This window comes from Leptopilina boulardi, unplaced genomic scaffold (assembly GCF_019393585.1).
Source record: "Leptopilina boulardi isolate dan_hultmark-lab unplaced genomic scaffold, ZJU_Lbou_2.1 LbouV2_70, whole genome shotgun sequence".
Classification (NCBI taxonomy): domain Eukaryota; kingdom Metazoa; phylum Arthropoda; class Insecta; order Hymenoptera; family Figitidae; genus Leptopilina; species Leptopilina boulardi.
In genome coordinates, this window is record NW_026138017.1 from 935,926 (window position 1) to 960,058 (window position 24,133).

The 24,133-nt window shown below is 26.2% G+C and overlaps 1 protein-coding gene across 6 annotated transcripts in view; it reads right to left on the minus strand.

Moving 5' to 3' along the window:
• Positions 1-1,198: 1,198 nt before the first annotated feature.
• The window catches only part of LOC127290520 (TOX high mobility group box family member 3-like), a 228,154-nt gene continuing 205,219 nt past the window's right edge, over positions 1,199-24,133 (minus strand). For 5 of the 6 annotated variants that reach the window (XM_051319143.1, XM_051319141.1, XM_051319144.1 and 2 more), the window contains 9 exons: positions 22,702-22,833; positions 20,702-20,817; positions 16,193-16,544; positions 13,658-13,770; positions 12,316-12,451; positions 6,327-6,674; positions 6,149-6,235; positions 3,736-3,989; positions 1,199-3,652 (listed from right to left, as the gene is read on the minus strand). In XM_051319143.1, the coding sequence (XP_051175100.1) occupies positions 3,592-3,652; positions 3,736-3,989; positions 6,149-6,235; positions 6,327-6,674; positions 12,316-12,451; positions 13,658-13,770; positions 16,193-16,544; positions 20,702-20,817; positions 22,702-22,833 (1,599 nt within the window). In that variant the 3' untranslated portion in view covers positions 1,199-3,591. The remainder of the gene's footprint in view (positions 3,653-3,735; positions 3,990-6,148; positions 6,236-6,326; positions 6,675-12,315; positions 12,452-13,657; positions 13,771-16,192; positions 16,545-20,701; positions 20,818-22,701; positions 22,834-24,133) is intronic. The other variant, XM_051319142.1, reaches the window with a different exon arrangement.

The following is a 24,133-nucleotide window of genomic DNA, read 5'->3' on the forward strand; positions in this document are numbered from 1 at the left end:
AATTTTAATGGAAATTTTTAGTTTACTTGTTATAAACATCTCGTTGAGAAGAATGAATCTGTTATTTATTTCATTGACAAAAATTATGAATTTTAATTTGTCCATATATATGAGTGATGAAATTATAAAATATTTAATGAATTGATGCCAAGCATATTTATTATATAACATTCCTAAAATATTACCAACAATAATTGTTATTATAACAAACCACTCTATTATAATTTTATAGAATTTTTGTTTCTTTCGATTTTTTGTCATGTTGTCAAATTTATTTATATTTAATAAAATATTCTCGTAAACTTGATAACGCAATGTGCAAGATATACAGCTTATTAGAGTACATAAATTTACAAAAATTGAATAAATTACTTGTAATTCATGATCGATATTTGTTTCAATGATAGTTTTATTATTAACCGGATATAAAAAAACTTCAATTATTGAATAAATTAAATTTATAAAGTAAATAAAACAGAAACAACTTGGATATAAATGTAATTTAAATTTTGAATTTGTATTTGTAGTTTTATTATTTATCCAATATGGATGAAGTCCAAAGAATTTTAAAATCTGAATTGTTGGATTAGTATTCATTTTATTTGTGATTAACTACTTTTTTGGAAAAACAATTTTTTTTTATGTTAAATGAACTAAACAAACTCTTTTACAATATAGAATAAACTGATCTGTTAATGGTTTTAAATATTGAAATAATATTTTAAAGTAATTTTCTATTTACACGATTTTCATTTATGGAAAATTATTTTTTATCGTTTATCAAAGTTAATTATCGTTTCTTTTCGCTATTTCATTAAGTAAAAAATAATAGTAGTTTTATAAACTGATAATTTTATTTAACAATTTTAACCTCCATTTATGAGTCATTATATAAATCAGATATTTCGTAATTACTTTAATCTAAAAAATAATTACAAGTTGTACGATATAATTGATTTTTTATAATTGGCTTATTTTTTGAAATTTATTTTAAAATTAAAAATATTTAAGAAAAATAATATTTTGAGTTTTTAAAATATAAAAAAATTGATATTTTTATATTTTTACTAATCATTAAAAATTATTAATTATTTTTCAAAATTTTTATAATTTAAATTTGACATTACTTGAGAGAGCAAAAGTTTTTTTTTTAATAGGGAAAGTGTTAGGGATGATTATTAAAGAATAACAACCGATATGGGACTGAAATTGTTTAATTAAGTCTTTTTACAGAAAACAATAAAAAACGAACGTAAATTCATTGCAAATCACCATCATATATTAGCATTTGATGTGTAGTGCTATTACTACTATATACGCTGGATAGTTTCTAGATTTAATTCTTTTTAATATAGGTTTATGCAATTATGAATATTTATTGTAAAATCGTGTCGCATTTTTTTTTTTTCGTGTCGTGAGAACAAGACAATGTCGAGGGGAATAAGGGATTCGCGTGTTTTCTGTATTTTGTTTGAGTAATATCTTAATATTTATTTTAAATTATAATATTTTTTTTTTTATAATTATAGGATACAGCGGGATTACTTAAAGATCAGATCTGTAAAAAACGCTGTTCGTTTCGTTATAATGCACAAAAAAAAGATGCCAAACTATTTTTTTTTTCCTCTCGATTATATTGCATTCTTTTTCAAAGAAATCTTGAAATGTTATAAACACTCGTGTTTGGCAAAACTTTTTTCATTCTTGATTCTACACGATTTCAGCAATTTTTTTTTGTTTTTTTTTTTTTTAAATAGCACCAGCCAAATGCAAATATTCCTGCTGCATTCTATAGTTGTACATATATAGTATATTAATATACCACAAATCGTTATCAATATAATACAGTATTGATTATGTTTACAATAAAACCTATAAATCTATAGAATATATTTAGATATTTACATAAGAATATCAAAAAACAAACGATTAAAAAATCTTGAAACGTTCTCAACAAGTGCTAAATAACATCATCAAAAAAAAAAAAAAAAACAAATTAAAATAAAACATTCAAATATGTAAAAAAATTTATGCTTTTATAAAAGAAAATTTCATTCTTTTCATCAGCACTTGCTAAGAACGCGAAACATTTCATTTCTTAACGATACATACTGTTTACGATAATTTCAGAGCCCAAATTGGTTTACTAAATCTTTAAAAATAACAAAACACGCTGTTTAAATACCTCGCTTGCTTTTTTTTTTTAATATTAAAATCTTTTTTTTTTCTTTTTAAAAACTATGAAATTCTCTTTGTATCAACTTAAATAATTTATATTCAAAATTAAAACTCTCTGCGCTTCCTCGATCTTTAACGAAACAAAAAAAAAAAAAAAAAAAAAAAACGGGATTAACTATGATATATAATAAAGGAGAAAAGGAAATAAAATTTTTCCACTTAAGAAAGCGTAAAGTGTTGTATTTTCTAATTAAACAAATATATTTTTTATATCTCAGTTAAAATGATTCGATATCATTTATTTAAAACCGTCGATATACCAAATTGTCGAACTAGTTTGATTATTACACGAATTGAATGCCAGTAGAAATGATGTAAAAATAAGTGGAGCCCTGTTGCATATTTCTTATTCTTCTTCTTCTTTCTTTTTTTTTATCATCTTCGAAGTAATCTATAAACTTCCAACAATGAAATTCATTAAAATTGAAATTAAAATGATGATTAATGGATAGACACATTGAAATTGTCATTTTTTCTCGAATTCTCAAAGTTGGACTAGTTTTCTTTTAGCTCTTCGTTAAGTTTTTTTTTCGGATTAAATAGAATACTGCATATTTTGCGCCGAGTTCGCAGGGTTTAACGACGGGTCACTATTTGTGATCGCAACTCGGTTTTTTTTTTTTTTAATTATATATTTATATATAATTATTTATCTTTATTTATATATTTATTTATATTGTATGTATAGATTCGTTTATATTCCTAGCTAAGTTTTCAAAGTGTGAAGTGTGAAACAACCAGCCATGGCACTGCCGAATGCAAGTTTTTGTTCTCATTTTTTTTTTTTCTTTTTATTCTACAACTTCCTTTCTGCATGTCCAAAAAATTGTTGCTCTCACTTTCACGGAAACAAACAAAAAAAAAAACAGAAAAAAAAATAAAAAATAAAATACAAAGTATTCGTCATACGCCGTCGTATTTATTTACATGCAATACGTCATTCTTTCTCTCTTTTTTTTTATTACTTGTACTTTTAATCCTCAGTTCCAACGGATCTCTCGCTATCTCTCTTTCTCTCACACTCTCGGAGCATTCGACATTCTCTTGAAAAAAAAAAAAAATAATTGATGACGCGATTATTTAAAAACGCGACATCGTTATTTCGGAAAATTGTCGCTTCGTCAATAAAAATCTTGGTGTGTAGAATTTGGATTAAGAAGAAGGGGTCAATAAATACATGACAAGTTACTATGAACCTCTCATCTCTCCCAAAAATGAAACCGAAATGGAATAGTTTCTGATTCTCAGTTTCGAAGCGATCATTGTTGCTTTTTTTTTTTTTTTTTTCTTTTCATTTCCATTTCACAGTCGAATTGTGTGTTTTAGATTTTACCAATTGACAATTGACTTGTTCTATTTTACAGTTGAAAAATTCTGTTGTTGATTTGTCGAGACCCAAGTTGTGAAAACGTCTCTGTTGAAAGAAAAGAATTTATTAAATTTTTGAGTTTTTTTTTTGTATTAATATTATGAAAATAACAAAAAAAGAATGCTCACACAAACCTGCAGTGGCTGACCACGCACTCATTACTGCAATATTCATCTTCCCATTCGGTATTGGCAACTGCTGGATTTGGGCAACCATGACGAATACAAGTGTTTGATGGTGCCCTTTGAGCAACCATTGCTGCTTGTGATGAATTAACAGGTGGTGGACTTGATAAATCCTGTTTCATGTCATTTCTCGGTGGGCTCATGTGCATTATTTGTTGTTGTTGAACCTGTACTGGTTGCACCTGTTGCTGAGAAACCTAAAAAAATAATATTTTATTAATTCCACCTAGTATAGAAAAATAGAATTTTTCTATTAAAATTTTATGTAAATTAAAGTTCATTTGAATTAAATCGAATTGTAGATTTCAAATTTTAGGTTTGAAACACGAGTGTCGGAGTGTGTAAACAACTTTTTTTTTTGAGGTTATGATGTTTAATTTCTTCTTTGTCTCGAAGTGAAAAATTTATGTTTGATTTGGAAAAATTGTAAAATAGAAAAAATTAATAAAATTTTTTATTTTGGGACATTAATAATTATATAAAGAACAAATATAAACAAGTGTTGTTGAGGTTAGGTGTCCCATGGCTTGCTTCCGGTTTTTGTGAATTTTTTTCGAGTAAAAATTAATTTTCGATTTATAAATGAAAAAAAAAAAAAATTAGGAACAGTGATAATTTTTTTTTTTTACTCACACGAAGACTGTTTTCTGATTGTTGGATATAAACTATTTGATACATTTTTGCAGGGCTTTCGAATGCGTTAGCAGTAGCCATAGTGTATATATCGAAATCGTGAAATTCGACTCGATTATAGTCAGGGATTTTGCGATAGAGCGGCAAAATTTTAAAATTATTTTTAGTCCAGTTAGGTTTGTTTGAAATTTGAATATTTAAATTTTCGTTGAAAGTTTTATTTTATTATTTCTATATTAAAAATAAATTAGGATTTTTTAAATTATCAATTTAGTGCGGGATATTGGAATATTTGAATGTAAATTATTAAAAAAAAAAAAAATTCTAGAAATGTAAGTAAAATAAGAACGTATTTTTTTATTTTTTTATTTTTTTATTTGATAAAAAGGAAGGAAGTTATGATTTTTTGAAATTTAACGTCAACGAAGAAAGTGTGTTTTTGGAACATTTTTTAATCTATTGTACTAAGAAAACGAAGCTGAAGTACGCAACGTTTATATAAACGATTTTTAAAGACATAATTTTTTAAAATGAAAAATTCTATAATATTTTTGCCTAAAAAATATTTCTTGTAGTTTTCATTAATCAACAAATTATAAAAAAATATTTTTTAGGCAAACAATTATAGCATTTTTCATTTTAAAACATTATTTCTTTAAAAATCGTTTATATAAACGTTATAATTAAACTTATAAAGTGAGTTTTCTCAAAAGAGACACTTTCGACTTTCAATTTTTTTTGCATTACAATCTCTGATGATTGAAGAATTTTTTCCCCTTTCTGCGAAAGTGGTATTTTTAGTTTTTAAATTACTATTTATAATTTTTTTAGTACAGCTCACAGAATATTTTTTATTTTAAAAATAAAATTTATTTTTTCTACAAATATAACCTTTTTCCATTAACATTCATTTGTTTTTTTTTTAATTTTCATAAAAACATACTAAAAATTGTTGCGTCAAGCTTAAAAATTGTAAATAGTAATTTAAAAACTAAAAGTACCACTTTCGCAGATAGGGGAAAAAATTATTCAGTCATTAGGGATTGTAATGCAAAAAAAAAAAATTAAAAATCGAAAGTGTCTCTTTTGAGAAAACTCACTTTATAAGTTTAATTTCAACTTTTTTGTTTCTGTTGTAGGTACGTTTTTTTTTTAGCACATATTTGAAAAATTTGAGAAAAAATGAACAAATTTCATATATAGCATAATTTTTAATTTCTTAGTACAATAGATTAAAAAATGTTCCAAAAACACACTTTCTTCGTTAAATTTCAAAAAATCATAACTACCTTCATTTTCATCAAATAAAAAAATTAATTACTTATTAATTACTTATTTTAATACCAAAATGGATTAAAATAAACAAAATTGGATTAAAATAAGAAGCGTTGCAGCTTATTTTAATGCTTTTTAATTTTCTGTGTCCTTATTTTTCATATAGATTTCGAAAAAAGTGTTTCGGACAAAAAAAAATTTTCAATGAAAATTTCCCATAGAATGCCCCATATAATATATTAAAACTAGTAGCACTGGTTTTTGCTCTTTTGTTTTCGTTTATTTTTTCTTATTTAATCTCACGCAGTGAAACAATGCGTGCAATTTCAAAGCACCGCACAATATCGTGTTACGTTAAAGATTGTATAAACTGTTTGCAATTCTTTCTCGAATAAATGAGAATATATATTATATATATATATATATATATATCAGAAAGTTCACTGACCTGCTGCATATATTGTTGTTGCGAGACTTGTTGCTGCATGTGTTGCTGCGTCATGTGAGGTGGTGCCATTGGATTTCCCATTAAAGCCTTAGAAAAATAAAGTATATAATTTAGGTTTTTTTTTTTATAACCAGAAAAAAAAATTCATCTTTATTAGACTTTTTGAAAAAAAAATTACCTGTTGTTGCTGTTGATTGCCTTGCATTTGAGCGAGATGAAGGGGGGATTTTTTAATGCCCATTTGTTGTTGATGCTGTTGTTGTTGTTGTTGATGTTGTTGTTGGGGTGAAGGTGGCTGTGGTTGTGGACTGTAAACTTGATAAGCAACATTTCCTGGTTGTGTATTTCCTCCATATGCTGAATATGGAACAACTCCATATGGAACAGTTTGTGGTTGGGGTTGTTGTTGCTGTTGTTGTGGTTGTTGTTCATTATCAGTTGCACCCTTACTGACCAATGAGGCCCTATAAGCTGCCAGGGCTTTTAAATATTCCTTTTTCGCTGCCTCTGTCTTCTTTTTATAAACCTAAAATGTAATAAAAAAAAAAATTCTTTAATTTATTTATATTTCGTTGTTGCATTCAAAAGGGATCATTTTTCTATAAAAAATAGTGGAGAAATTTAATCATCTAATTTGAAAATTATAATAATGCAACAAACTTGGCTATTGAACAATCAATCAGTAGTATTCAATCAATCATTGATTGATCTTCTATATTCAATTCCGTGTTTTATTTTTATCAGAGAAGAATTCAGTATAATTAAATTGAGACTTAAGGCTATAAAGGAATATTGATTCTTGTCTAAAGTGAATTTTTGCACTATAAAGGGACAAATAAATTGTTGATAATTTTTAAGATAAATTTTACCAAGTATTATTATTATTATTATTATAATATGAAGATGAGAATATATTGAGAAAGGACTTTACGAGGTATTAAGTTATATTAATGATTGTCATTTGTAAGTAATGCATTTGGAATATGAAAATGTAACGGTTCATTTTTCCAGTGTGCGCGTTATTAAATGAAATCTTGTGCCGATCGTTGTCGTTGTCATAATTAAAGTCCTCTTTGTAAACCATTAGAGAGAATGCAATACAGAGAGTTTAAAACTTGCCATTGGAGTATATATCTGCACCTGCGCGATAACATATAAAGTCGTTTCGAATGGTATAGCTTCCAACTCGACAGTAAAAAGTTATGATAATGACTCGCTCATAGTGGGGTATCGAAAATAACTGTCCCGATATCAAGAGACTTAATATGACTACGTAAAATACAAGTCGTAGTGTTATTGAAAATTTTATAATGTATATACTGTGTACGCGTTATTTGTTTTACTACCAAAGTGTTTCAAATAAATCATTTCCCCTTCTCTCTAGCGATGAGAAAATTGAAAAAACATTGAATAAATGTTTTTTAAAAAAATTTTATTTTTTCTTAATAATATTTGTAGAGGATTAAATATAATTTTTAATGAATGATAAAAGCTGAGAATTATTTTCTCTAACTTTTACATCAAACAAGAGTTTTTTTTTTTCTCTTCATTTCTGACTTGAAACCTTTTTACAATGTTTGCGTTTCATTAACACATGTGAAGTCAGCTGTCAGTTTGTATTTAATGTTACACAACACACATTCTTCCAAGGATTTAGTTTCTTTTAGAATTTGGACTTTTATTTTTTCTTGTTTAAATCTAAGGATTCTTTTTTTTATTTTTTCGAGGAGTTTTATTTTGTGATGTTTCATCATCTTAAGTTTAAACTATCGTGATTGTGAAAAATCATTTGCTGGAACAGCTTTATGAAATTTTTCTTTTATATTATAGAGAGACCAGATGTGATGAGAGAAAAAAAAAGAGAGAGAGAGAGAAATAGACGAGGGTTTTTTTTTTTTTTTTTTCTCAAAAGGCGTTTTCTTATACGAATGGAATAACCGAAGTAGAAACGTGTATATACGACTTTTAACTTAAAAGATAGCTTTTATATACTTGGTACAATCAACGTCGACGATGATTACGACGTCGTCCTCGTTTCTCCATTGCAATTAAACACCCCATTCAGAAAAAAAATGATGAATCGTTAATATTTTTTCCGAGTTGCTACCTTTCAATTCTGCTTTTTGTTTTTTTTTTCTTCCTTTATTTTTTGATACTCTAAATTTTCTTCGCTTTCTATATTTTAGTAAATGACCGATGAGACAATTATTTTTCTAACATCATTAAGAAAATAAGAAAATTTTATTCTATTAAAAATGCTTATAACAAAAACATTTTTTATTATTTAATTTATATTTTTAATATAAATTTTAATTTAATTTTAATTTTTAATTTTATTTATATAAATAAAAAATAAAATAAATTTTAATTTAATTTTAATTTTTAATTTTATTTATATAAATAAAAAATAAAATAAATTTTTCTTTCAAGCATCCAACAGTAATTTATATTTAACTTTATTGAATATTAATATTGTGATCTTATCTTAATTTAAAAATTTTTTAACGTTCTTTCTTAATGTTCGACAATTTTCGGAATTTTAATGTAATTGGAAACTTTCAATTTAAAATAATAATAATTATATATAGAAAATGTTTTTCTTCTTTTTTAATAAATTAAAAAATTCTTTAATGTTATATTCAAATGAAGCCAATATATATATATATAGGTATATATACCTTAATTATTATTCTGTGAATATAAATTTGATATTAATTTTAATTGATTTTTAAATTTAATAAAAAGTGTATAATTTATTATCGCGAATAATAATACAAGCTGAACTAATTTGTAATTCTAAAGTAATTATTTGTGACCAATTTAAAATTTAGAATTGTCATCCATTATTATATGGACAGAGAGAAAGGGAGGAAAAAAAAAAAATAAATAAGTGGTTCATCGGTCATTATGTCAAATAATGAATAATTCCACCGTCGATAAACTGTTATCAATTATGGGTAATTTACTTAATACTCTATATTTATCCTCCCGAGTTATTTATTCAGGACGCTATTCCTATTCAGAGAGTTGTTACCGAGTTCATACATTATTTAAATAAAACCAGGGGAATATTTGTCAAAAAAATTTTTTTTTAAAAAATAAAATAGCTAAATCATTCGTTGGAGAAAAAAAAAATATAAAATTGTATATGATGTAAAAACAGTAGAGAGAGAGATATAGTAAAAAATTGCAGTAAATTTACATTTTTCCTTCATATTCAAATTCTTTTTTAGAATTTTTCGCCTTTGTAAAATCAATTTTTCATTAATAATGATTTTTTTCGATGTTTTACTTTGATTCTAAAATTTTTTTTTAACGATAAAAATAATATTGTGGAATATAAAATGATCGTATTATAAAAAAATATTGAAAATATTTTATTATGAAACTGTTTTATTATGGAAATATTTTTTTATGCGGAAAATGTTTTAATATGAAAACGCATTTTATTATGAAAATATTTAATTAAAAAAAAAATATATAGAGAAATTTTTTAGCTTTCGTAAAAAAATTAAAGCGAGATTTCAATTTTCTATTTTTTTTTTTTTTGAAGAATATATGATAATGTGTGAGAGAGAGTTTGATGTGAAATTGCGTAACTATCTCAAGGATAATATTCTTTTTCACCGTTTCTTCCCCCTATCTATTTATTCATACGAATTTATTTATTCGCTTGGCGAGGCAAACACGATCGCTCGTATATAGCAATTGATAGTGTAACTTTATTGCTACATTATTCTAACAATTTATAGCCAGTTCACTGTGTATGTTCATATATACAAATAACATATAGATATATAGAGAAATGTTTCTCATCGTTTTACAGCAATATACAATATCCATGCAAGTTGTCATGAGAGAAAAGGATTAAAATTTTTTTTTTTTCAGGTGTCAGCTTTCTTTAGTGTCGTTTATACCAATATGCGACAATGTATAAAAACATTGTAAAAGTAAAATTTCAAAGGATTCGCGCAATAACATATATAATTTGAATAGAAATATTAATATACCGTAAAATAAATTTTTTATTTCAATGAAAAGAAAAAAATTTTTTTTTAACTTCTTTTTTTAATGTAAAAGAAATTCTTCATAAAAATTGACTTTGATCTTTTAATCTAGTTTATCTCTCCTTTTAGAAAAATGGTAGATTAAAGAAAAATTTTTTTATCCATTGAAAAATTATCCCGATTTGAATTAAAATCTGCTTTCGCGAACGAAAAGCAAACACGATTAATAAAGTAAGAGAATATTAAAGGCTCCCCCCGTTATAAATTTTTATTCTTTTTTTAGGAGAAAGCTTTCTATATTGATTCGATGAATGTTACACGCGTGACTATACACGAAAAAAAAAGAGAGAGAGAGAAAGAGTGACATTAATTTTGTCTGGACTTGATTACGCGACACTTCCACTTCCGCTGATGGGTTGCTTTCACAAAATGAGTTACGATTAATTAAAATTTTTATCTTTCGTCCAGAGCGTAACGAGAATGTATTATTTGTTACAAAATGTACCCTACGACGAGTCAGGGAAAAATAGAAAAATTAAATGTGCACACTGGTAAAAAAAAAAAAAAAAAAAAAATAGACTTGACATAAGATGAAAGTTTCATTTACTAATGGAAAAAGGGACTTGTATAAATTGAGAATAAAGCACGTAGAAGGGGGGGGGATTGGTGGTGGGGGGATTAATTAAACATGAAATACCGAAGATTTTTAATACTGGAGAGAAAATTAAAGTAAACTGTTTTACGATTATTAAAAGCTTAATCTGTTAAAAATAAAAGAAAAGTTAATTTAAATATTTTTTTTAGAGAAAAAAAAGTTGATAGTTAAATTAAGTATATAGGGAATCTTTAAATCATAATAAAACAAGAGTGTAAAACTATTTATCATTCACGAAAGTATATATCTTAAAAGGCCAAGAATGTAAAATAAAGTATCGTGCAAATTGCAAGCGAAAGGAAAAAAAAAGAAAATCCAAGGATTTATGAACAAAACATGATATTTTTACAATTTCAATTGCATTCAACGATTTATTGTTAGATGTCAAGAATTTCTGACCTTTCGAAAATACGTCAAACGATTAGAAATTCAACATTAATTGGGAAATTTTTTAGTCTTTGAATTTAATAAGACGAAAAATTATGAGCCAAAAGTTTTGAACGTTCATATGAAGGAAATTTTTTTTTTTGCAACTTCTTTAAGTATGAATTTTATTACAAAATATTGTTTAAAAAAATCTAAAAAGATGTTATTAATTTAATAATAATTGGTTAATTTACTGTTTTATTTTATTTGGTCATCATAATTTTTAATAATTTATAGATTGAAAAAAATATTTCGTTCAAAACTTTCGGCTCATGAAAAATTTTCATTTCACACTGTATATTCAAGTTTTATTTAATATTTGCAATTGTAAGATTTCTGTTTTTAATTTTTCGTTTCCTTTATTTTATTCTCTTTAAATGTAATTTAGCCTCTTCGCTATAATAGTTTACAGTTTGATGAGTACTTATATATATATCTAGATATTCATCGTGGTTGTCGATAAGAGTAATAGACGCTCAAAAGAGGTATAGGAAGGAGGAGGTTGAGAATCCGTGAAATTCTATTATAACGAGAGATAAGCTATTTATATTCCAAGCGACGTTTCGTTGACTATCTGCCAGGGAATTACCATTATTATTTATCGTGAAAGTTTATTGCCGGCCTCTTTCCACGTACTTATCGACTATATATGATGATTATACATATATACACACAGGCATTGAAAAACCTTTATATATACTTATAGTTGTAACTTTGCCGGATCTAATTACAAATTGAAAGGTTTGATGCAAGAATGTGATAGCTCCAATTTTTTTTGTTCCTCCCCCCCTCATTTTACTGTCGTGTATTTCACTATGTACCATTGATTGATTTTTTCCCCTTCTCGTTTTTTTTTCTCTCTCTATATTTGTGAATGATGGATTTTGTATACAATAGAATTGAAAATTTCATAATTTGAATTTTATTTTTTGAATTTTGTTAGTTTGCTGTTATCCAAAATTTATTTCAATTGTTGCAGTTTTTTTTTTTTGTTAATTATTATTGTAGTTTTTGTTTTTGAAATTTTGGGAGAATTATTTAATTTGAGATGTTGGTTTGATAAATTAATTATTACTTACGTCTTTGTGTTCGGTGTCAAGTGCATCCCACATGGAGGCGACAATTTTGGAAACCTCACCGAAACTTGCATTTGGATTTTGTCCCTTAATTGCTGCTTGAGTGTCCCTGAAGAAAAGTGCGTAAGCAGAAACTGGCCTGAAAAAACAAATTAAATTATTAATTAATTTTCACTATTAGTTTAAAATAGAAAAAAAAATTTTTTGGTTTAAAAAAGAAAAACTGAAAAAAGATTTTGCGATATTAATTTGTATAGAAATATAATTTCCTTTGTCTCTTGTAATCTATTTTCTTTTCATTATTTAGCTTTCTTTCTTGTCCCTCTTTAGAATGAGTTCGTCAATAAAACGACTCTTTAATTATATACGTTTAAAATACTCAGGGGCTACAAAGTTTTCAATGAATATTAAAATTTGATAAGAATTATATAATTTATTTCATTTAATTCTTTAATTAAAATTAGTGATTAATTTTAAAAATTATATATTAATTAACTCAAATAGTAAATTTTGATATTGAATGAAAAATTAGGTTTTTTAATTCATTTTATGATTCGCTATTCGCAATGATTTAGACAATATTCGAAACGGTATTTTTTTTATATATAATTGGATAATATCAGCAATTTAAAAATTGCAATAGAAAAATTGAAAAAAAAAATTTCTTGGATCAAGTTCGCAGTTTATGCGCCTATAAAAAGAAATCGGGTCGATATTTTCAAAACTTAGTCCTCGTTAAATAGTTATTAAAGACAATAATTTAAGAAAAATATTGACTCTAATCGTTCTGAATTGGCAAATGTATTGTTGCAATAATTCTAGTAAATATAGAGCACGAAGGAGGATAAAAAAAAATACAATGAGTATAATATATATATATATATAAATGACTTAAGAATTAGAAAGGATTTGCACTAATACAATTAAATATAAAATTGCATGTTTCTATTTTATCTTAGAAACAAATTGCTTATTATAAATTATTACAAAACTCCTCTAAATTTCGTCAAATCTAAATTCTGAATTTTCTAATATTTTAATTTTATAATTATGGACCAATTTTTTCTCGTACAATTTTATTTTCATGAAAAAAAAATCTGAAATCGTAGAAGGGTTCATATATTTTTTTAAAATTGTAAATTTTTCTTATTAGTGGTTTTTGTTGGAACGAGTTGCAGATGGTAAATTTGACAGAGTACGGCAGGCAGATTTAAAAAAAAAAAGAGTTCTTCATTTTTTTTTTCTCGAAGCTATAGTAACCCCAAAATGGCAATAATGTGGCAACCTGCCAGATTATGATACAAAAAGTATATATATATATAGTATTGAAAAAAGAAAAACTTACTTTGGCGGCTCATTGGGATCTTTCTTCTTCCTTTTCTTTTGGGCTTTCGGCTTCTTCTGTGCCTTAGTCGTTGCATCGGCAGGTTCTGGCGATGGTCGTTTGATTCCTGCCATCTGTACAAGATAAACAGTCGATTAAGACCAGGATTAAATGATGCGTTTAACCACTCTTGCGGTGTGACAATAAAAATCTAAAAACATAATCGTCGTTGATTAAAGAGTCGGCATTTCAACTAACGATTCAAGATTACCGAAAAAAAAGCAACAAAAAAAAAGAACTAGTATACAATATGTATAAATTAAATTTTGATGTCTCTTAATTAAATACTTAATATCTCGCCAGGTGTTATAAATTATAAATACAGAGATAAAAAAGGTTTTAATATTCACAATTTTAACTATATCGTTTAGATAAAGAAAGTTGACTTCTTGACATATAATTCTTTTTTGAAGAAAAAATTATTGGAGAATAATTAATCGTAATTTATTTTTTAAAAGAATTTTAATTGTTTTTCATTTATTTCAAAATTGAGTATTATTTTTTGCAGTTTTTTTTTACAAGTCACGGAATGACTATATTATTGAGAGTGATGGAAAAAAAATTCTTTTCAAAAACCATTAGATATCATTAGTAGTATAGGAGAAGATTGACAGGGTAAAGGAAAATAAATCTTGATTATCCGCGAGTTAAAGGAATTGCTTTTGTATAAGTTTTTAACAAGGGTAAAGCTCTTATATATTGTTGACGAAAGAATTTCCTTTTAAAATAGAACACACACATACAAAACATGAGAAAATAGGAAATTGTATTTATTTTGTGACAGTAAAGAGGATTGAAAGACGCTAAATAAAAAAAGAATCGCGTTTTCATTTAAAGACAGATTTTCCGTAAAATCTTTTAACGAATTTATTCTTTTTAGTTTTATTTTCAGAGGGCAAATAAATTTTGAGATGTCAGACTTAAATTAGAATTTGTTTTTTTATTCTCTCTATAATGGGATTGCAATTTTTTTTCCTTCTTTTTTTAATAACTAGTCGCGAACAATGTCGTTTGTATTTAGATTTTTCTTCAAGGACAAATATATTACTCGAACAGCTGTCTTCAATGAGTATATATATGTATTATTTTTTAATAGTAAATTTATGAGAAGAGAGAACAAGTTGCCATACATCTAGACTACAAATGAAGGAGATTATTGTGCAATGAATTCTTGCGTAGGTTGCAATTTAGATCTGATTTCTTTCACTTATATTTTACTTAATTAGATAGTTAGGAAATGTACATTTCTCGAATGCCAGTTAATTATACGAATCAATTATAAAATCCGGCTCTAATTGTGTCAATTGTTTTTTTTTTTTTTTTTAACAAGAACAGGAAATAGAAAAAAATTTCTACATTTCAATTGAATATACAAAGTTCAATTTTAATTACACTGAGAAAAAAAATTTAGTGTTTGCAACAAAATTTTTTTGGTTAGGCAATTTTGGTTCTTGTAGCCAAATTTTGCTTGGCTGAAACAAAGTCGTAGAGTTATCTCAACCAAACATTTGGTTAGGCCAACAAAATTATTTGGTTGAACATTTTTAAATTCCAACAAAAATTTGGTTACGACAATAAAATAATTTGGTTAACACAACAAAATAGTTTGGTCTAAGAAAGCAAATGATCGTTTGTTGTCCTAACCAAAATTTGGTTGCGACAACCAAATAATTTGATTCGCTCTCAGCTCATAGCTTAAGAGAACAGTTAGTTTAAATCTCATCTCATTTTTTGGTTGACTCAAACAAATAGTTTGGTTACTTAAATACCAACAAAATTTTTTTTGTTGGCCCAACCAAATTTTGGTTGCTCTGACTAAACATTTTTCTCAGTGCATTTTCATTTGTTTATACTTTGAAAAAAGTTTTAATTATGTTTCTCGAAACTTTTAAAAACACAAATCGACAATTAAGAATTTGATTTGCTTTTAAATTATTTTTGCTACACTGAAAAAAGGGTTTGGTATTCACAACCAAACGTTTGGTTAGTATTTAAGTATTTTTTTGTTGAATCAACAAAATTTTGGTTGTCCCAATCAAAACTTTAGTTAGGACAACAAAAATCCTTTTTTTCTAATTTTATGAGCCAAAAGTTTTGAACGTTCATATGAACGAAATTTGTTTTGCTACTTCTTTAGGTACGAATTTTATTACAAAATATATTGTTTAAAATATCTAAAAAGAAATTATTAATTTAATAATATTGTTTAATTTACTGTTTTATTTTACACGGTCATCATAATTTTTAATAATTTATAGATTGAAAAAAATATTTCGTTCAGAACTTTTGGCTCATCTAATTTTGGTTGTGTCAAACAAATTTTGATTGAGACAATTAAAATTTTCTTGATTCAACAAAAAAAAATGTTGATTGCTTAAATACCAACCAAACGTTTGGTTGTCAATAACAAACCCTTTTTTTAGTGATATAAAAATTTTTGAAACAATTGTAGATAAAATTTTATTGGCAAAATAAATTGAAGTATAATTTACTGACCATTGCGGAATGAGGTGTGCTATCGTCGCTGTCTTCACTGGTTGTAGTATTATTGTTCTCCGGAAGAGCGTTTGGCATTGTTGATGGACTTGGTCCCGCAGAACCTCGATGCGAGGTGAAATGCATTTGTTGTTGTTGTTGTTGTTGTTGCATCTGCGCTTGTTGTTGCTGCTGTTGTGAATGCATATATTGCATTTGTTGTTGTTGCATCTGTTGCTGCTGCTGTTGTTGTTGTTGCTGCTGCTGCTGTTGATTGTGTTGTTGTTGCAACAAAAGCAACTGTTGATTACTGTGCTGTTGTCCCGGTGAATTCATTGTTGAATACGATCCTTGAGGACTGTTGTATGCCGAACTATATGAAAAATAATTTTAAAATTTGTTCATTTTAACATGAATATTTGTTTTCCACTATATATATTGAAGAAATTAATGAAATTTTATATCCGTAAGTGAAAAAAAGTTTTGAGAGCAATAATAATTTTCGTAAATCATGTTTAGTGAAGGAGGAAATGCCTTTTAGCCTCTGTGCTTTCAACTAGGTTTTGATAGACTGCGACACCAATTTCTGTTATCTATTCGCGAAATTCGCAAATACTTGGAGACTACGATAATTTTCGTGGAACGAGACGAGAATTGTGGAAAGGGGAGAGGGGGTTTTGGGGGGTGGAAGGTTCTGAAGGTACATCCACTACCCGAATGCTATTTTAACACAAATTGGATAACTTTTGAGATATGGCCGCCGCTGCGTCAGCGTCGGAGGATTTACGGCCTACTCTACATCAACCTCGTCCTTCTCCCTTCTACATCCCCTCTCTTCCTTTTAGCCACCCCCTCGTTTTACATCCTCGCACCATTTCAACTCTCTTTTTTGCCTCCCACCATCACCAACCCCCCCCCCCCCCCCTCCCCCTGAACCAACCCAGACGACTTTCGCGTTCGCAAACGATCCAAAATCAAATTTACCTGCCGATAAATTTTCCCCGAGCAATTTTTTTTTCTTCTTGTTATTTTTCCTCTTTTATATCCACTGCATTCAATGCAAAAAACTCGGAATAATAGTTTGACGACAATAAGGGCGAAAAAAAAAAAAAAAAATTGTGTGCTATTTGATTTGTTGAACTAATATTTGTGATGCAAATTTTAATTTTGTCGGGCGAGGGTGTTGACTTGAATCATTTTGTGCTTCAATGGTTCTGTCTCTCTTTGTGTATAATAATTTTTTATTTTCGGAATTCTACTAAAAATGAAATACCGCGAGATGCAAAAAATAGAATCTCATTTAGAATGGTTTTTTTTTTTTTTTTCAAGGAAATCCTCTTTTTAATTAAAAAACTGATCTCCAAGGGATGGAGAAGGAAATGTAATTTTTCGCACTTGAAAAAAAACGCATTAAAATTGTATAATAAATGTTTTTCTCATATTGTAAAAATAAAAAAAAAAAATTAGTAATTAGTGATAACAAAAGTTGAGGGATATGAATTTACAAAGAGATGACCACTTAATATTTCTTCTTTTTCTTGCAATTTTGTAAACTAAAAAAGATTGGGATTTCAATTAGGAGTGAAAAAAGGATTAAATGAAGACACGCGTGCGATTTAGTTGAAAACACGCGAAGGCGCCTGTTGCTATCGTGCAGATAATAAGTTTAGAAAAGACGTTCTTTGGTTTGGCCACGGGACGTCATTAACGTTCACTGTGCCACAAGCAGGGACGCATTAATTTTTATAATCGGCAGCTGAAATTTTTAATTGATTCCCTGTTTTCTTCTTAAAAATTTTTGAAATTCACCATCAAAAAATTGTTTTTTTTTTTTATAAACAGAATTAAAATTTTAATTTATGAAACATTGAAGTATATTATTATAATATTAAAATCAATTTTCTTCAATTGAATAGTTTTTTTAATTGAAATATAAAATTGATATTTCCCTTGAAGAAGTGCAAATATTGAAGTTTTGAAATGAAATAAAAACACATTTCACTATATATATATATATATATTGAGAGTGCTTGTGCGCTATATATGTGATTTTTTAGAGAAACTCTTGGAAAAAAATTTGAATATATTTTTCAAATTGAAAACATTAATTTTAGATTGTAAATATTGAAATTTTTTTTTTTATATAAAGTATCGATAAATCTCGCGTTGCTTTTAAAATTGGAATTGCGCGCGCTTGAATATAAAAGTCTCTTGCACGTAATATTGGAAATCATAAATTCAGATATTCTATATAAAAATGAAGGAGCGTATGTATATATATATACTATAAAATATAGATCATTTTTCTAGAAGAGATTCAGTTCAAGTACCAATTTAAAGAGAATATATAAATTAAAATTGTTATACTTGCTCTCGACACTAATTTACGTCTTTTGAGGTTACAAAGTAGTTCCACTTATAAAGATGAACACACATATACATACACACACGATTGTTGGCAATTTCAATAATATCTCAATTATAATTTTCCTAACCTACTTTCTGCATAGACCACATGGCAAATAATAATAATAATAATATTCTCTGAATTCGAATGAATTTTCAAAGCCTCATAAGATGCATTGCCGTTAGCAAAATTCACTGCTTATAGTCGTAATTTCTGATATAGCAGGTGCACTCGTATTTATAACTTTGTTGCGAAGTAGAAAGGGCCAAAAAAAGAATAACATAGTAAAAACGTTTCCTATACACAGGTCCATTAAGATTGTAGAAACAAGGCTGAGGTCTGCGCTTTGAAAATTTATGTTCCGCGCTCCTCATCTTTTAATGTATATATGAGAGCCCCCATGAATAGGAAATTTAGCTTGATAGGATCTTCTTTTTCTCTCTCTCTTTCTCTCTCTCTCCATGCTCCAGAAAGTGATTCTCAATAAAAATTTCACTGACAGATCCTCGAAACACAAAGGTTATAACTTGAAGAAAAAAATAAAGGGGAAAAAAAAATCGCTGATCATGAGAGCTTTTAAATAAAAATTTACTGCCTTTTTGCCTCTCAAACTCTTTACGAGTGTCTCATAAATTTTATATAGGATTTCAAAGATGGCAAATTTTTCTTTTTTTATTGGCAAACTATGAAATAATTCTTCCCCGATTAGATTTTAACCTAATCGAATCATGAATAAGTAATTCTTTTTTTTAAAAAAAAATATTTACATTATTCTTTTAATATAAGTTTATATTATTAATTGAATAATTAAAATTTTAATAATTTAAATATTCACAGCAATGAAATTGAATAACATTATTATTATTAGCATATTGATAGCAATAGCCTTGAAAAAAAAACAAAAAACTACAATTAATGTGTGATTTGGGTTTTGGCTAATTATTTTTAATTAAAATTGAAGTCTTTATAAGACACAAATTGTTTCGCATCTTCGAAAAGGAATTTTGTAATTTTTTTCAGTTTCTCATTTGCCCGCGCGGTCCAATCTCAATTCTTGAAGCGACACACCTTCGAAACTGATTAGAATCCTGTCCAGTTTAACCGGTTCTTTTTTTTTTTTTCTTCTTTCTTTTCTTTTTTTATTGTCGGAAGTGAGCTAAATTCGTTTCAAAGTCTCGTCTTTTTTACTGCAAAAGCATCCACTCTTATAGTTAATTTAACTGTCAGTCTGTCAAACAAAATTCACACATTTCAAGCTTTGATGAGTCTATTAAATTCACATTGATTTGATTGTAGTTCACAAAATTCTCTCATTGAAATTAATCCAGTTAAAAGGAAAACAAAAAATTAAATAAAGATTCGAATTTTTTTTTCAATTCAATAAAATAATTATTAATTATTAATTAATTAATAAGTTAATAATATTAATAATTTTAGTAATAATAATAATAATAATAATAATAATAATAATAATAGTAGTATTATAAAATAAATAATAATATAATTCAACAAAAAAGCAATTTCAGAAAAAACGTCTTTTTTTATGGTTCTTGAAAATCTTAGTTTGGAAGAAATAATTAAGAATCTCGCGAGTCATAATTCTCAATATGAAAGTGAGTCACTCGCTATATGACTCACTATATTTATGGTAGTTTACGACAGTCTCCATAAAATTTAATTAAGCTAATTTTAGGGGGAGGAAAGATGTAAAATACAGAATTATAGTTTTGTAATGACATAAATTATTTTCTATATATAATCGAAAAACAGTTTAAATGTAAATTTATACTTGTATTTAACATAGAATCATGGTAATTTCTTGAAAAGTTAAATTTTCCCTTTTTTCATATAAACATAAATGTGGGTTTTTTTTTTTAGATTTGCTCTTTCTTTCTCTCTCTCTCACACACTCAAACAAGTTTAAAATGGTTTATTAGATAATTAAGTTTATTCTGAAATTAAGTGTACGTATAATACAATAAATTTAGAGTCAATTATTTCAAAAAGGGTTTTTGTCGCGTTTATACTCAATTTGCTTAATGGGAAGCAATTTAAGGCTTTTAAGTCAGTTGAGAATTTCTAGCGAGCAGCATGTTTCTGACATAATAAAGGCAAGTCCTTACCTAACGCTAATTGGTTGCATAGAGTGTTCCTGCTGTAGGTAAAGCGGTTGCTGATATCCGCCGGGATCCAAACTCAATCCATCTGGCGACTGCTGCATTCCGCCATTTGGCATCATCTAAAAAAGACATTGAAAATAATTTCTTCGTATAAAATTATTATTATTTTTTTTTTTACTACTATTTAGTAAAAGGAAAATAATTCAGGGAATTAAAAATTCAATTCACCGAATTAGTAAATTATTTTATTTTCAGTAAAATTATTTTATTATTCTTTAATTATTTTATAATATAATTTAAATTGAATTTCTATTTTGTGTAATTAAAAAATTCTAATCGATATTTTGAATTATAAAGTATAGAAAGATTTATTAAAGGAAAATAAAGAGAGAGATGTGGATGAAAATAGATGCGAGAGAAAAAAAAAAGAATATATTTTAAGAAGAAAGATTCTGCAAAAAAAAGCTTTCCCTCTAGGAAAGATTTTGCAATTATTTAGCCTTTCTTGAGTCATTAATAACCGTTGATAAATTTCTTTTTCCCTGTCTCTTTTTAAATGAAGATTTATTGAAAGTTGTGGGAGATGAGTGTCAAAACTTTCAAGGGAGATTTGAGATGAGAAAGTCTCCCTCTCTTTTTCTCTCTCAAAAAAGATTATTTGAGTCGCACACGTCTCAAACTATCTCTCTCATCCACAAGTTTCGCGCAGTGAGTATTTAAATACCGTATACGCAAACATGGACATGTCAGAATGATCTATCGGCCGTTTAACTACTTCCGGGTCGCGGCATTATTCATACTCCATGACTTATTTTTAGTTGCTTTTGCGCTAAGGATATATATGGAGAGAATAATGCAATACTGTCATTTCAATTGTTCCGCGCCTTCTCATGACTATCAGCAAGGCTACCGTAAAATTTTTTTTGCCATTATAATAATTTATAATAATAATAATAATAATAATAAAATAATAAAAATAATAAAAATAAAAAAAATTATTATTTTTATTATTATATTATGGAATACAATAAACTTATTGTTCCTTCCGTTATGTATTCGTTTATCGCGACGAAAGTAACTGAGAAAGGAGGCAAAAGTATTATTTTTTTTTAATATTTTATGCAAATCTTACAAAAGAAGGAAGTATTCATTTGAAGAAGAAATTTAAACATTAATGAAAAATATTTAATGCCGCATAAATTTGAATAAATTTGAATAAACATATATATATATACGAAAATTTTTTAGCAAAGAAATGAATTTTGCTTTCGAATTATAGACGTTGGGTATAAAAATAGAATTTAAAATTGAGCTGTCTGTTTTATAAATTAGTTTTTAAGAGAATGGAAAAAAAAAAATTATTTACAGTTACTTTCCAAATTGTTCGCGGAAAAATTGTTTTTTACTTCTTGAATTTATCTATATACATAAAAATTATCTTATATAATTCTGTGATTAATAATCTAATAAGATTAATATTAAAAATTTAATTATGCGTAACTTGTTTTATATATATAATTTTTTTTTATACAAAACTAGTTTCTTGTCAATAATAATTTTAGAAAAAACAAATGGAAATTAAATTTCATTTTCAAAATTGCTTTCTAGTTTGAATATATTCATTATTCATAAAACATTAATTCGCAGTCATAATAATATCGCGGAATAGTCATTAAGTTGCATAATAAATTGAATGCAAATGCGCGTGCGAGTTGAAGTTGAAATTTATTACATTTAACAAACAATTAAAAATTTATTTAAGTCACTTAAAACTTTATGAACTGAGTCGTGACATAATTCGCATGAGAGAAAACCTGATAAAATTTGTTAACAACAGTTTTAAAATATATGTTTATTATAGCTATAATAATAATAATAATAATTATTTTATTATTGCAATTTAAAAAAGTTTTTCTAATCAATTTTTTTTCCTTCCTTTCGTTGTGAAATTTGCAAAAAATATTTTTTTTTTTTAATTCCGAGGGTTTTGAGTGCAAATATACCTGTGATTGATAAGCGTGCATTGGGTCGTGCTGTTGATGATGTTGCTGCTGTTGTTGATGTTGTTGATGCGAGTGCGTGTGGATCGAAGGGATGTCAAAATCCTCATCGCCGAAACTTGGCGTGTGAAAAGTCTGCAACGTGAAAACGAAAAATTGCTCTTAAGACAAAAGTGCGTGCAAACATCGATATTACAATATCAACTACATTAATAAATATAATCAATAATAAACATACATTTGAAATTAAGATAAATTTCAATAATTTTTTTTTTCTAAAAGTAAAAAAAAAAATAGAAATTTTCACATCTTTCAATTTTTAATTATCACTGTAAAAAGAAGGTACTAAAATAGTACCGATTTTAGGTATTAAAATAGAATTAAAAAGCAATTTAGTACCTAAAGTTGGTATTAAATTATATACCTCTCGTTTTACAGTGTAATTAATATTGGTTTTATCGATTATTTAGAATTTTTTAATTAAAAATTCTTTTTAATCTTTGAATATTAAAAAAAATTTTTTTCCACCTAACTGAAATTTATAATATTTAAATAAAAATATTGTGATAAAAAGTATTTTATTAAATTAACATATTATATTAAAACAAATAATATTAATAATTATAATTAGTTTATAAAAACATTAAACATTAATTGAGAATTTTATTTTTTTCATTCGAATAATTATTAAAGGATTTCTGCCTCCTCCGTCTGGTACCATTAATAATTTTTAAATGCGTATAGAAGAATTTAATTAAACGTGCATTCTGAAAAAAAAGAGTTTCTCTTTTACAATTACTTTCTATATTAAAACACTATTACAGAAAAAAAAGAAGTAAAACTCTGATTTAAATGAGAAAAAAAAGATGAATTAATATTATTTGTTGAAAGAATTTTTAATGAAATGCAATCAATGTAAAACAATCAAGGGGAATTTTCCTTTTTTTGCCTTTATTGTGAAAAATTTATTTTAATTAAATACCGGTAAAAATGATATGAAAATTAATTAAAAATCCAATGAGAAAATATATACATTATGTTTCATATTTTGTAAATTGACGTTTAATTTAATTTTCAAAATAGGGTTTATTATATGAAATTAAATATTTGCAACCCTGTCAATCAACCATAAAAATCATCAAATTCAGGATATATAATAAATGTATTTTAATTCTTTTTTCTATTAATTTTTTTTTTATATTTATAAAACAGTTTTAATTTAAATTTGAAATATAATCTAATATGAAATACTTTTTTTTTTTTTTTTAATTTAAAAAATGTTCAATTGGACGAAAAATGAAAATTTTTTTCCCCATGTCTCATACATAACCCCTGGAGAAATATATATATATATAACTATTAAAGGGATTCCCCCTTTTTTTCATCCATAAAATTAAAGAGAGATGATACTATAAATATAAAATTCTATTATACA